The following is a 13231-nucleotide window of genomic DNA, read 5'->3' on the forward strand; positions in this document are numbered from 1 at the left end:
CAGAGGCGCAGGGCGGACCAAGCATCGGAGCCCCCTTCCTTTCCCCGTGGGGGCTGAGACCCAGAGAAGTCAGGCACGCGGGCAAGGTCACACAGGAGCAGGTGGTCGGGGCTGAGGCATCCTCGGTGCTCCGGGCGGGGCTGCAGGGCCCCCTCCCAGCCTCCTGCCCAATCAGCAGCTCCGCGCCTCCCGCCCAATCAGGGGCTAATTGCGGGGTATGTAAGGCGAGCAGGCGGGCCGGGGGCCTCACGCCAGGCGAGGGGGCCGCCTGTACCTTTCTGCCTGCGAGATGGCTCCCGGGAGCGTCGCTTCCGCTTCCAGCGACACCTCTTCCTCTGCCTCCTCGGCCTCCTCAGCCTCCGCAGAGGGGTCGTCTGGGCCATCAGGGTCTGAAAAGCCAGGTGAGCTCATGGAGCGGCACCCTCCGTCCTCCGAGAGAGAGCCTGTACCCTGGGGGTCCTGAACACTTCCTTCCTGCCCTCTCCTCCTTCAGGCTGGCCCCAAACACCGCACACCGCCCCCCCGACCCGCACAAGGGGCAGAAGAGCTGATGCCAGAGGTGGGGGCGGGCAGGGAGGAGAGAGAGCGGGGGCCTCCCCAGCTGGAGCCCATTTGCTCGGGGCGAGGGGCTCTGCCCAGCTGGAGCTAATTGAAAGACTCGAGCAATAGGCGGGCAAGCGCTGGAGGCGCGACTGGGCTTTGGCTGTAGGGCCGTGTCCCAGCTTTCAACCAGCAAACAGCGCCTCGGGATTCGCTGGGTATGGGGTCCACTGAGGCACACAGACCCGCTTCATCCCCTCCAGGAGCTCCCAGGCTGGGAGGCAAGCTGCCTCCTGATAGATGCCCATTTGATAATGCTGGCATGTGCTTGAGTGGCGGGGAGCCCAGAGGAGTCGCCTGACCCACTCTAGGTGGTCATGGTAGGCTTCCCAGAGGAGGCGACTCCTGACGGAGGGTGGGACAGGGGACGTGCTCAGAGTATTCGTGAAGACGTCTTTGGAGACAGAATGGGTCCGAGTGCCTGGGAAGCACAGGGCAGGGCGGCTCAGTGCTGTTTGGGCCTTAAAGGGTGAGTGACAGCGGCTTGGATGGTCACGGCTGACCAGGCTGAGGGGACATCCTGGCTGGGGCCAGGGTCTGGAGGGGAGCGTGCTGGTGGAGGGCTTGGTTTGGGGGAGGGAGTGCTGTGCGTCTTCCCTCCGGCTGGGGCTGAGTTGGGGGAACAGCAGGGATGGGGGCGGGGGCTGATCGGGTGAGCCTCCCAGGTCGAGGTCAGGTGTGAAGGCAATGGCCGCTGAGGGATACGATTCGAGATGTGTGTGAAGGTGAGAAAGTCTGCGCCCGGGGGATGGCGGCTGAGAAGCTTGTGGGGAGCAGGAGTGACCTCAGGGCTTCGGTTCCCCGTCAGAGACTGAGGCCCGGCAGTGGCAGGGAGCGCGTCGAATCCTGGCCACCAGACCCGGAGGGACCAGTGTCCGGGGATGAGGCCCTAGCTTGTCGCCTGTGTAGAAGTGAGTTTCCACATGGAGACGGAAAGTAGTGAAGCAAGTCCAGTGTTTATTAGGAGGAAAAAGAGTATATGTGGATGTAGACACACTGCATCCACGTGCTCAGAGAGGGTCGTGTGCTCGTGGTTTGAATCGCCTTTATGGGGCATTGCTCCTGGGTTTCCTCGGGCCAGGCACCTTGCTTTGCCTGCTTGTGTGTCTGTATCTGGTACGTCTCAGGCTCCTCCCACGTGTGCGTGCGCATCTCCGAGCCAAGATGGAGTCTAGCGCGGAGGACTATGGGTAGCTGACATTACTTGCTATGGGCTGACACCCACTCCCTTTCTGACCTCCAAGGAGCCTTTCTATGCCTGTGTCGTCGGGGAGGCCTCCGTAACTTCGACAACGAGGAATACGTGATCTTTCATCTGGGCAGGATCCAGCCTCCCCCATCACTGTGCTTTTATGGCGTTTCTGTCCACAGGGAAGAAATGGTTCAAGCCTGGGGTCTCTCTGTTTCCTGCCTTGGGGAGAGGGGGTGCTCAGGACACGCCCTGGGCACGTGTTTGGGTGTCTGGGTAGGTATGACAGATGGGCACCACTGTGGGGGAGAGAAGACGAGGGACAGGTTTGTAAGGACCCTGACCTCTTCTTCTGGACACCCCAGTATACAGCAGGCATCAAATAACTGCAGAATGAGGAGCTGAACAGTTTGGAGGGTGGGGGGAGGACGGAGATGCAGGAGTGGCTCCCTGGGACAGGGCGTGGTTTGGGGGGGGGACAGGGCAGCAGTTAGAGCTGTCACCCCGGGCCAGGCCCTTTAGAAACCCTCTAACCCTGCAGCGGGAAGGGCTCAGACCACGCTGGGACCCGCCTTCCTGCCTTGGGAGGCGGGGGCTGGAAAGGCTGAGGCTCTGAGAGTGAGACTAGCAGTCTCTGACCCTAAAATGAATATTCTCAGACACTAGGCTCCTCCTGGCTGGGAAACAACAGAGGTTGAATTTGATTAAGTCTCTTTACAAATGTTGCTGAAGTCTAGACTTTTTAGATGGTTTTTGTTTTTTTTCACTTTAAAATGTTTTTAAAATATATATATATATATATATATATATATATATATGCCACTTGATTCCTTTTCTTCGGTCTTTAGTTTTTGCAGATTGGTTGGAAGTCAGCATTTCTAATCACCCTGTTTAAATCAGGTTTCATATTTAAACCACTTTTGTGTGCTTTATGGTGACTGCTGACAGCCTCTCTCACGAGCTCCCTCCTCACGCCTGTATCCTACTCTCGTTTGCAAATTTTAAAATGTAACAGCTTACTGGACACCTCAGTAATTCACATAGCGCACAGTTCACTCATTTACAGTGGACAGTGGCTTTTAGCACATTCACAGTTGTCTGTTTCCATAGTCAATTTTCATCTCCTCTAAATGAAAACCTATACCTGTTAGTAGTCACTCCTCATCACCACCCACCTCCCAGCCCCTGGCAACCGCTAATCTACTGTCTAGCGCTGATTTGCCCATTCCTGGCATTTCACATGAACTAAATCATACAATTGGGCTTCTCAGATGGCGCTACTGGTAAAGAACCCGCCTGCCAATGTGGGAGACACAGATTCAATCCCTGGGCCGAGAAGATCCCCTGGAGGAGGGCATGGCAACCCACTCCAGTATCCTTTCCTGGAGAATCCCCATGGACAGAGGAGCCTGGCGGGCTACGGTCCATGGGGTCGCAGAGAGTCGAACATGAGGTGTGTAGCTTGTAGTCTATCCCTAGGGCTGTTGTGAGCCCCTGTGTGATTTTGGCTATAAAAGAGGGCCCATTATGGCTCTGGGGAGACTTGGGAAGTCCAAAGCGAGGAATTACTTCTTTTTAAAAGGAACTTACAGATGTCCATAGCTTTTTCAGATCAGTTGGGGAAGGCTTCAACCCATCCTGTGAAAGTATCAACCAACCCCAGACCATATTTATATCTTGATCTTGGGGGATCAAGAAATCTAACTGCCAACCTTCCCCTGGACGTGTCACTCGGCACTGAATTGGCCTGAGTAACAGAGGGGAGATTGGGTGGGTCTGGGCATTGTTATGGGGCTTCCCTGGTGGCTCAGACGGTCAAGAATCTGCCTGTAGTTGCAGGAAACCAGGTGTGACCCCTGGGTTGGGAAGATCTCTTTCAGATTATTAGGGGCACATAAGTCACAGGCCAATGTTGCTTGCTTTTCTGTTCTTTTAAGCCCCTTCCCTGAAAAAGCCTTTTGCATCAAGTCCCATAGTGCCTCCCTCCCATAGTGGATGGCATCATGTCAACTCTTGGTTTCCATTGTGGGGCCTCCGGGACTAGAAGCTTACCCTACTCTTCATACTAACCTGTGCTTCCTCTCTCTTAGCCCTGTTTCTCAGCATTTTCTTGTTCCTGTGGGGAGTACTGGGGAAGACCAGGGAGTTCACGGGGGCCAATCACTAGGACCATAACCTAGGCTCTTGCACACAAGCTGTGTGTTTTGCAGTTCAATCAGCTTGGGCTTCCCTGGTGGCACAGATGGTAAAGAATCCACCTGCAATGCAGGAGACCTGGGTTCAATCCCTGAGTTGGGAAGATCCCCTGGAGAAGGAAATGGCAACCCACTCCAGTATTCTTGCCTGGAGAATCCCAAGGACAGAGAAGCCTGGCAGGCTACAGTCCATGGGGTTGTGAAAGAGTCAGACAGGACTGAGCAACTAACACTTTCACTTTTTTCCCCCACTGGTTCACAGAAGATCCCTCACTCTGATGGGCACTACCGTGGATTACTGCTACTTGGGTCATGAGCTCCATTGCTTCTAAAAGAGCCAGGATAAAATCCTTACATTTTGTGTGTGTGGCGGGGAGCGGATTTGTCTCCCAGGGTGGGTCATATTCTGGGATTATGTCCCTGATGTAGCTGCCTGATCAGTTTGGTGGCCACTAGGCCATCTGCATGTTCCCTGGCCTTGCTCAATATACACTCCTTTTCATCCGGGGTGCCACACTGGGCCAGAATAACCGTGATGGCCTGCCAGGTGAGACAGAATGACAGCTTCCGCCAGATAAATTCAAACCTGCAAACCTCTTCTTACAGATTCACCATGAAAAATGCCACGGGAGTCAGGACCCGAGGACCTAGAGATGGGAATGTTCCCAAAGAGGATTTTTGGACGTAGAATAAGGTGAAAGTGCTTATTCCTTGAGCTGAGTTGAAAACAAGGTTTCGAAAGTAAATGCAGATGAAAGACTCAGAAACTCACACGATCTGTTGTCAAGAGCAGGGTTCTAGGACAACTTTGTTCTCTTCGGGGAGAGAGAAGCCAGATCCAGTCTTGCATCAGCTTACTCTTATTCGTCTTCCTGATTACATTTAACCCAAGCTTAGGAAGCCCTGAGCACAAAGTTCTCTTCCCAGTGTTCCTCGTCCTCAAACCTTCTGCAGCTTTCTGGAGCCGTGTTATCCTGTCCCTTATTCTTTGCATTCAGAAATCACCAGCTGTAGGACAGAAGTCACCTTTTTTTTCCTTTTAAGAAGATATATTTCCGTTCCTCCTACCTTCTTTTCTGCAAACACACGTCCTCCTTTCCTTAAGCCACCATGAACTGTCTTTTACATTAGCAGCCCCTGATTGGAACATCCCATAACCTCTAGAAACATGTGTCTTCCCAAAGCACAATTTCTGTCCTTAATGTGCTGTAAGACGTGTGTCCCATAAACCCAAATGTGTTTAGTTTCCCTCTCATGAGATGACAGAGGCAGGTAAACGCAGACCTGTTTAGCAATGAATGTTCCAATATTTCATGTTATTTGAACTGACCTGGGTACTGAGTGGATTCCTATCATTCAACTTAGCTTCTTTTCAAGGTGCCAACATTTGGAGGAACTATTCTAGATGGAGGGCTCCCCAGTGGCTCAGTGGTAAAGAATCCACCTGCCAATGCAGGAGACCAGGGTTTGATCCCTGGGCGGGAAGATCCCCCTGGAGAAGAAAATGGTAACCCACTCCAGTATTCTTGCCTGGGAAATCCCATGGACAGAGGCGCCTGGGAGGATACAGTCCATGGGGTCACAGAGAGGTGGACATGACTGGCGACTAAGCAACGTTCTAGATGGACATTTCCAAAGCATAATGATTCCTATAGCGTTTACCAAAAAGCTCTTTTTGCAGTTATATTTGTGTAAAAGCTTAATCGTATCAGGTTATTCTCTTTGATGACGGATTTTATAATAACAGAAACAATATGTACTTACTGACTTTCAGTAACCCTGGGTACAGTAAAAGTGTCATGGTGATAACTCTAAAGACAGGTCTGTATTAATTAAAATCACAATTTCTACAGAACCAGGGATCTCATAGTTTTCCTGCTGGAATTCAAAAAGGTCTCTTTTCTTCCTTAGTTTGGGATGGATGGGGTAATTCTTGGAGCCCAGGGAGAAGAGTTACGTTGCAAAGGCAGAGGAGAGAGGCACAAGCTCCTCTCTTTTTCTTTTTTGTTCTTTAAAATCCCCCCAAAATAACCCAAGGCTGGAGTCTTGGGCAGTGTGGGCTGTGTTTGTATTTCCAGGCTTAAATTTTCCACTGTGTCTTGGCAGAGACTTGCAGGAGCTGCCGGACCAACGAAACTACATACAACAAAGACATGAGTGACAAAAGCTTATAAAGACACAGATAAGACTTCAGGATGAACGGGATGGGATTGTGGTGGGTGAGGATCAAGGGAGAGGTAAACGGAGGAGAGACAGGAAAAACCGAGAAAGGAAGAGACAGAGAAGTTGCCATCTCAACCCACTCCCTGCCAGGTGTCTGTTCAGACACCACCCTGTGTGCCTCCAGAAAGGGCCAGTGAAGGAGGGGGCACCCTGTCCACTGCCCGTGGGGTGAGCAAGCCCGGAAGCCAGCCAGGGGTCCGTCATGTTTGGGACTCACGCGTGTGTGCTCAAGTGTGTGGAAATCTGCTGCTTGGGCCCGTTCCCGAGGGCACTTCTCTTGGTGGCAGGGAAACAAAGGTGAGGATATTGGGGGTGATTGGACTTCGAGCCCCGGGCTGAGGTGTGAATGTCTTATCACTCATGAGATAAACCTCCATCTGGAGAGCCCTTGGCCAGAGTGTTGTAGCTGCCTGATGTCCACTCACCCGGAAGGATAAGACGAGGAGAGGACAGAGATTTCAGGAGATGGAAAAGAACACGGGAGGGGAAAGCTTTGCCCAGATGAGGGTCCCGAGACTGCCCCCCTGCCGGAAGGCAGACTTACCACCTGTGGTGATGCTGCAACGAGATTCAGGTGGGCGCGGGTCAGCCATGGGAAGGCTTCATTCCAGGGTCTCGGACGTGTCCAGATCGTCTCTGGGAAGTGGGCAACTGTCCCTTACATGGTGTCATCCGATAGTATGCTACCGACCATGGTTCTTGACCTCCTTAAACGATAGAAATCGATCAGAAATTCAGGCAGTGATTTATTGCAGTTCCTGCTGCAGAAGGAGGAATGAAAACAAGTTTAACAGGTTCCCTCCTTCGCTCGCTGAGGTGGGGGCGAATTGGTTCCTCATATGGGGCGAGGGTAGGGGTGTGTTCAGGGGTCAGGCCAAAGGGTGGCCTAGGTGGTCTGTCTGCCCCTTTAGAGGCGTGGAGTTGGGGGGCACGCGCAGCACCCTGCTTTTGCTCCCATCTCATCAGAAGAAGCAGTCGAGTTTTGGGCGTTTTTTTGTATCTTTTTGTCTGTAATTTGCCTCCACTGCTTCTGTGCTGGCTCAGACAGTAAAGAATCAGCCTTCAGTGCAGGAGACCCGGGTTCAATCCCTGGGTCGGGAAGATCCCCTGGAGAAGGAAATGGTAACCCACTCCAGTATTCTTGTCAGGGAAATCCCACGGACAGAGGAGCCTGGTGGGCTACAGTCCATGGGTTGCAGAGTTGGACGCGACTGAGCGACCGGGCACACACACCCAGGCGTGTAGCTGTTTGCAGACCCTTGTAGTTTCTCTGTGTTCTGTTGCTGGAGAAGATGACTGTCCGGGTGCCAGCCCGGCAACAAGCAGTCCCAGGTCGCAGCCTGTCTCAGAGCTGCCACCCCAGGCCAGGCCCCTCCAGAAAGCTTCTCCCTCTGCAGCTGGGAGGGTTCGGACCTCCTTAGGGCCCCCCCTCACAGCCATTGGAGATGGGGGATGGGACGCAGTTGAGGCCCTGAGGTCCTGGCTGACCTGAGACTCCACTGATTTGCAGGCTCTGGTCCCAAAATGAATATTCTCAGACACTGGGTTCTTCCTAGCCAGGAGGCAATAGAGGGTAAATTTGACAAGGTCTGTTTACAATTTTTGCTGACATCTAGGGTTTTTTCTGGAGTTTTTTCTGACTTTATTTTGTAAAAATTCCTATTTCAGTATAGTTGACTTACAATGTATTAATTTCAGGTGCACAGCATACATACATCTATTCTTTAGATTCTTTTCCCGTATGGGTGACTTCAGAGTATTGAGTAGACTCCCCTGTGCTATAGAGCAGGTCCTGATGAGTCATCTGTTTTATATATAATAGTGTGTATATGTCAGCCCCAGTCTCCCAGTTGATCGCCTTCCCCTTTCTCCCCTGGTAACCATAAGTTTGCTTTCCACATCTGGGACTCTCTTTCTGTTTCATAAGTAAGTTCATTTCTACCAGTTTTTATATTCCACATAAAACCAATATCATATGGTATTTGTCTTTCTCTGACTTACTTCACTCAGTATGATAAATCTCTAAGTCCATCACATTGCTGCACATGTCATTATTTTGTTCTTTTTTAGGGCTGAGTAATAGTCCATTGTCTATATGTACCACATCTTTACCCGCTTCTCTGTTGATGAATATTTTGATTGTGTTCATGTCTTGGCTGTTGTAAATAGTACTGCAGTGAATAACAGGGCGCATGTATCTTTTTGAATTATGATTTTCTCTGAGGACATGCCCGGGAGTGGGATCGCTGGATGGTCCAGTAATTCTATATTTGGTTTTTTAAGGAACCTTCACACTGTTCTCTCCCACAGTTTCTGAACCAGTCTACATCCCTACCAACAGTGTAGGAGGGTCTCCTTTACTCCACACCCTTGCCAGCGTTTATTTTTTGTAGACTTTTTGATGATGGCCATCCTGACTGGTGTGAAGTGATTCCTCATTATAGTTCTGACTTGCCTTTCTCTAATAATTAGTGATGTTCAGCATTTTTTCATGTGCTTTTAGGCCATCTGTATGTCTTCTTTGGAGAAATGTCTATTTAGATCATCTGCCCATTTTTTGATTGAGTTGTTTTTAATATTGAGCTGCATGAGCTGTTTGTATATTTTGGAGATTAATCCCTTGTCAGTTGCTTTGGTTGTAAATATTTTCTCACAGTTTGTGGCTTGCCTTTTTGTATAGCGGGTTTTTTTTTTGCTATTTAAAACTTTGAAGTTTAATTAGATCCCATTAGTTTAGTTTTTAAAACTTTTTGTTGGAGTATGGTTGGTTTACATTGTTCTGTCAGTTTCAGGTGTACAGCAAAGTGAGTCAGTTATACATGAACATACGTCGTTGTTGTTGAGTTGCTAAGTTGTGTCTGACTCTTTGTGACTCCATGGATTGTAGCCCACCAGGGTGTTCTGCCCTTGAAATTTCCCAGGCAAGAGTATTGGAGTGGGTATCCATTTTCTTCTCCACGGGACCTCCCCAAACTAGGGACTGAACCTGCGTCTCCTCCTTGGCGGGTGAATCCTTCACCAGTAAGGAACCTGGGAACCCACATATACACGTATCCACTCATTTTTAGGTTCTTTTCCTGTACAGGCCATTGCAGAGTACTGACTGGAGCTCCCTGTGCTGTATAGCAAGTTATTATTAGTTGTCTGTTGCATAAATAGTAGTGTGTAACTCTCAGTCCCAGTCTTCCAATTTATGCCTGCCCAGCTTATCCTGTGGTAACTGTTGTTTGTCTTCCACACCTGTGCCTCTGCTGCTGTTTTGTAAATAAGTTCATTTGTACTCTTTCTTTAGGTTCCACACAGAAGCGATAGCATATATTTGTCTTTTTGTGCCTGACGTACTTCATTCAGTGACAGCCTCTGTGTCCATCCATGTTGTGTCAAATGGCCTTGCTTTCTTCCTTTTATATGACTGAGTAATATTCCGTTGTATAGATGTACCACGTCTTTTGCATCCATCCCTCTGTTGATGGGCATTTAGGTTGCTTGCATGTCCTGGCTATTGCAAATCATGCTGCGGTGAAACGTTGGATTATGTTTAGCTTTGTAGTAGTCTGAGGTCTGCGAGCTTAATTTCTCCAGCTCTGTTTTTCTTTCTCGAGATTGCTTTGGCTGTTTGGAGTCTTTTGTGTTTTCATACGAGTTGGAAAATTTTTTGTTCTGATTCTGTGAAAAGTGCCATTGATAATTTGTTAGGGATTGCATTGAACCCGTAGATTGCTTTGGATGGTAGAGTCATTTTCACAGTGTTGATTCTTTCAACCTAGGCATGTGGTATGTCTCTCCATTTGTTTGTGTCGCCTTTGATTTCTTTCACCAGTATTTTATAGTTTTCTGAGTAGAGTTCTTTTACATCCTTGGGTAGGTTTATATGTGGGTATTTTATTCTCTGTTGCAGTGGTAAATAGAATTGTCTCCTTACTTCCTGTTTCTGGTCTTTCATTATTAGTATAGAAGAATTCAGGATACATGTATGTTTTTTGACTGTGCTGGATCTTTGTTGCTGCATGCAGACTTCCTGTAGTTGTGGGGAGCAGGGGCGCGCTCGCCAGTTGTGGGGAGCAGGAGCACTCTCTCCAGTTATGGGAAGCGGGGGCACTGTCTCCAGTTGTGGGGAGCAGGGGCGCTCTCTCCAGCTGTGGGGAGCGAGGGCACACTCTCCAGTTGTGGGGAGCGGGGGCACTCTCTCCAGTTGTGGGGAGCGGGGGCGCGCTCGCCAGTTGTGGTGTGTGGGTTTCTCATTCCGGTGTCTTCTCTTTTTGTGGGCACTCAGCCTTCAGTAGCTCTGGTATGCGGGCTTCGTTGCCCGGTGGCGTATGGAATCTTCCCAGACCAGGGAACAAACCTGTGTCCCCGGCATGGGCAGGTGGATTCTCAACCACTGGGCCATCAGGGAGGTCCTGCAAGAGGTTTCTGGGTATTCATTTTGTATTCTGCAACAGTGCCTATTTCCTTCATGAGCTCTCTTACGTGGCATCTTTAGAATTCTCCATGTAATAATATCATGTCTGCAAACAGTGACAGCGTTACTTTTCCAATTTGGATTCCTTTTATCTCTTTTTCTTCTCTGATTGCCGTGGCTAGGACTTTCAAAGCACTGTTGCGTAATAGTGGTAAGAGTGAACTTTCCTTCTCTTGTTCCTGATTTTAGAGGAAATGCTTTCAGTTTTTCACCACTGAGAATGAGGTTTGCTGTGGGTTTGTCATATGTGGCCTTTATTATGTTGAGGTAGGCTCCCTCTATGCCCACTTTCTAAAGAGTTTTATCATAAATGGGTATTTTGAATTTTGCCAAGCATTTTTTTGCATCTATTGCAATGATCATACGGTTTTTATTCTTCAGTTTGTTAATGTGATATATCACACTGGTTGATTTGTGGAATACCGATGAACTCTTACATCATTGGGATAAATCCCTTTTGATCCTGGTGTATGATCCTTTAATGCGTTGTTGGATTCAGTTTGCTAGTGTTTGTTGAGGATTTTTGTATCTATGTTCATCAAAGATACTGACCTGTAATTTTCTTTTTTTGTGGTATTTGCCTGGTTTTGGAATCAGGGTGATGGTGGCTTCATAGAATGAGTTAGTGGGTGCTTCTTCCTCTGCAATTTTTTTGAAAGAGTTTCAGAAGGATAGGTGTTAACTTCTCTAAGTGTTTGATAGAGTTTGCCTATGAAGCCATCTGGTCCTTGACTTTTGATTATTGGAAGATTTTTAGTTACAGTTTTAATTTCAGTACCCATGATTGGTCTGTTTATATCTTCTATTTCTTCCTGGTTCAGTCTTAGAAGGTTGTACCTTTCTAAGGATTTGTGCATTTCTTCCAGGTTGTCCAGTGTATTCGCATATAGTTACTTGTGAAAGTGAAAGTCGCTCAGTTGTGTCCAGCTCTTTGCGACCCCATGGACTATACAGTCCAGGGAATTCTCCAGGCCAGAATATGGGAGCGAGTAGCTGTCCCTTCTCCAGTGGATCTTCCCAACCCAGGGATCGAACCTAGGTCTCCTGCATTGCAGGTGGATTCTTTACCAGCAGAGCCACCAGGGAAGCCCATAGTTACTTGTAGTAATCTCTTCTGAGCCTTTGTATTTCTGTGGTGTCAGTTGTAATTTCTCACTTTTCATTTCTAATGTTGTTCATTTGAATGCTTTTCCTTTTTTTCCTGATGAGTCTAGCTAAAGGTTTACCAATTTATCTTTTCAAAGAAGCAGCTTTTAGTTTTGCTGATTTTTAATATTGGTTTTCTTTGTTTCTATTTCATTTATTGCCACTCTGATTTTTATGATGTCTCTCCTTCTACTAACTTTGGGTTTTTATTTGTTCTTCCTCTAGTTGCTTTAGCTGTCAGGTTAGGGTCTTTGAGATGCCTCTTGTTTCCCGAGATAAGATTCTAATGCTATAAATTCTCTCAGAGCTGCTTTTGCATTAGGAGAGTTGTGTTTTCATTGTGGTTGGTCTCTCGGTATTTTTTTATTTCCTCCTTTGATTTCTTCAGTGATTGATTGGTTATTTGGTAACATGTTGTTTCACCTTCCTGTGTTTGTGTTTTTTACAGTTTTTTTTCCCCTGTAATATATTTCTAATCTCATAAGGTTATGGTCAGAAAAGATACTTGATATGATTTCAATTTTTAAAAACGTACCGAGGCTTGATTTGTGACCCAAGATGTGATCTGTCCTGGAAAATGTTCCATGTGGATGTGAGGAGCAAGTGTACTCTGCTGTTTTTGGATGGAATGCCCTAAAAATGCGAATTGAATCTGCCTGCTTTGTTGTGTCATTTAAGGCTTATGTTTGCTTATTTTCTGCCCAAATGTTCTCTCCGTTGGTGACAGTGGGGTGTTAAAGTCCCCCACTGTTCCTGCGTTATTGTTGATTTCCCCTTTTATGGACGTTACCATTTGCCTTATGTATTGAGGTACTTCTATGTTGGGTACGTACATATTTACGATTGTTCTATCTTCTTGGATGAATCCCTTGATCATGATGTAGCGTCCTTCTTTGTCTCTTGTAACAGTCTTTAAGATCTGTTTTCTCTGATGTGAGTATTGCTACCCCAGCTTTCTTTCCTTCTTTTTAAACTGGGGTATGGTTGTTTAGTAGTGTCATTAGGTTCTGCGGGGCAACGAAACGACCAGGTATATGCGCACACATCGCCTCCCTCTGCCCCTCCACCCGTCTGGGTGACTGCAGAGCCCTGAGCTGAGCAGCCTGTGCTGTGCAGCAGGTTCCTCCTAGGCGTCTGTTTTACACGGAGCAGTGTGTGTGTGTCAACCCCAGCCTCCCAGTTCACTCTGCTTCCCTCCCCACCCCCGTGAACACGTGTCCATTCTCTGCATCTGTGTCTGCTGCTGCCCATCAAATAGGTTCATCTAGACCACTTTCTAGATTCCACGTAGATACATTAATATATAATGCTTGATTTTTCTCTAACTTACTTCACTCTGTCTAATGGTCTCTGGTTCCATCCACAAATAACCCAATTTTGTTCCTTTTTTATGGCTGAGTAATATTCCAATGTGTG

General features: G+C 48.1%; 1 protein-coding gene across 1 annotated transcript in view; it reads left to right on the forward strand.

The window, feature by feature from the left end:
* Positions 1-289: 289 nt before the first annotated feature.
* The window catches only part of LOC120868123 (histone H1.8), a 30871-nt gene continuing 17929 nt past the window's right edge, over positions 290-13231 (forward strand). Inside the window, exon 1 of the mRNA XM_040246743.1 lies at positions 290-401. Within this exon, the coding sequence (XP_040102677.1) occupies positions 290-401 (112 nt within the window). The remainder of the gene's footprint in view (positions 402-13231) is intronic.

The sequence above is a fragment of the Oryx dammah genome, unplaced genomic scaffold (assembly GCF_014754425.2).
Source record: "Oryx dammah isolate SB20612 unplaced genomic scaffold, SCBI_Odam_1.1 HiC_scaffold_9, whole genome shotgun sequence".
NCBI classification, from domain to species: Eukaryota; Metazoa; Chordata; class Mammalia; order Artiodactyla; family Bovidae; genus Oryx; species Oryx dammah.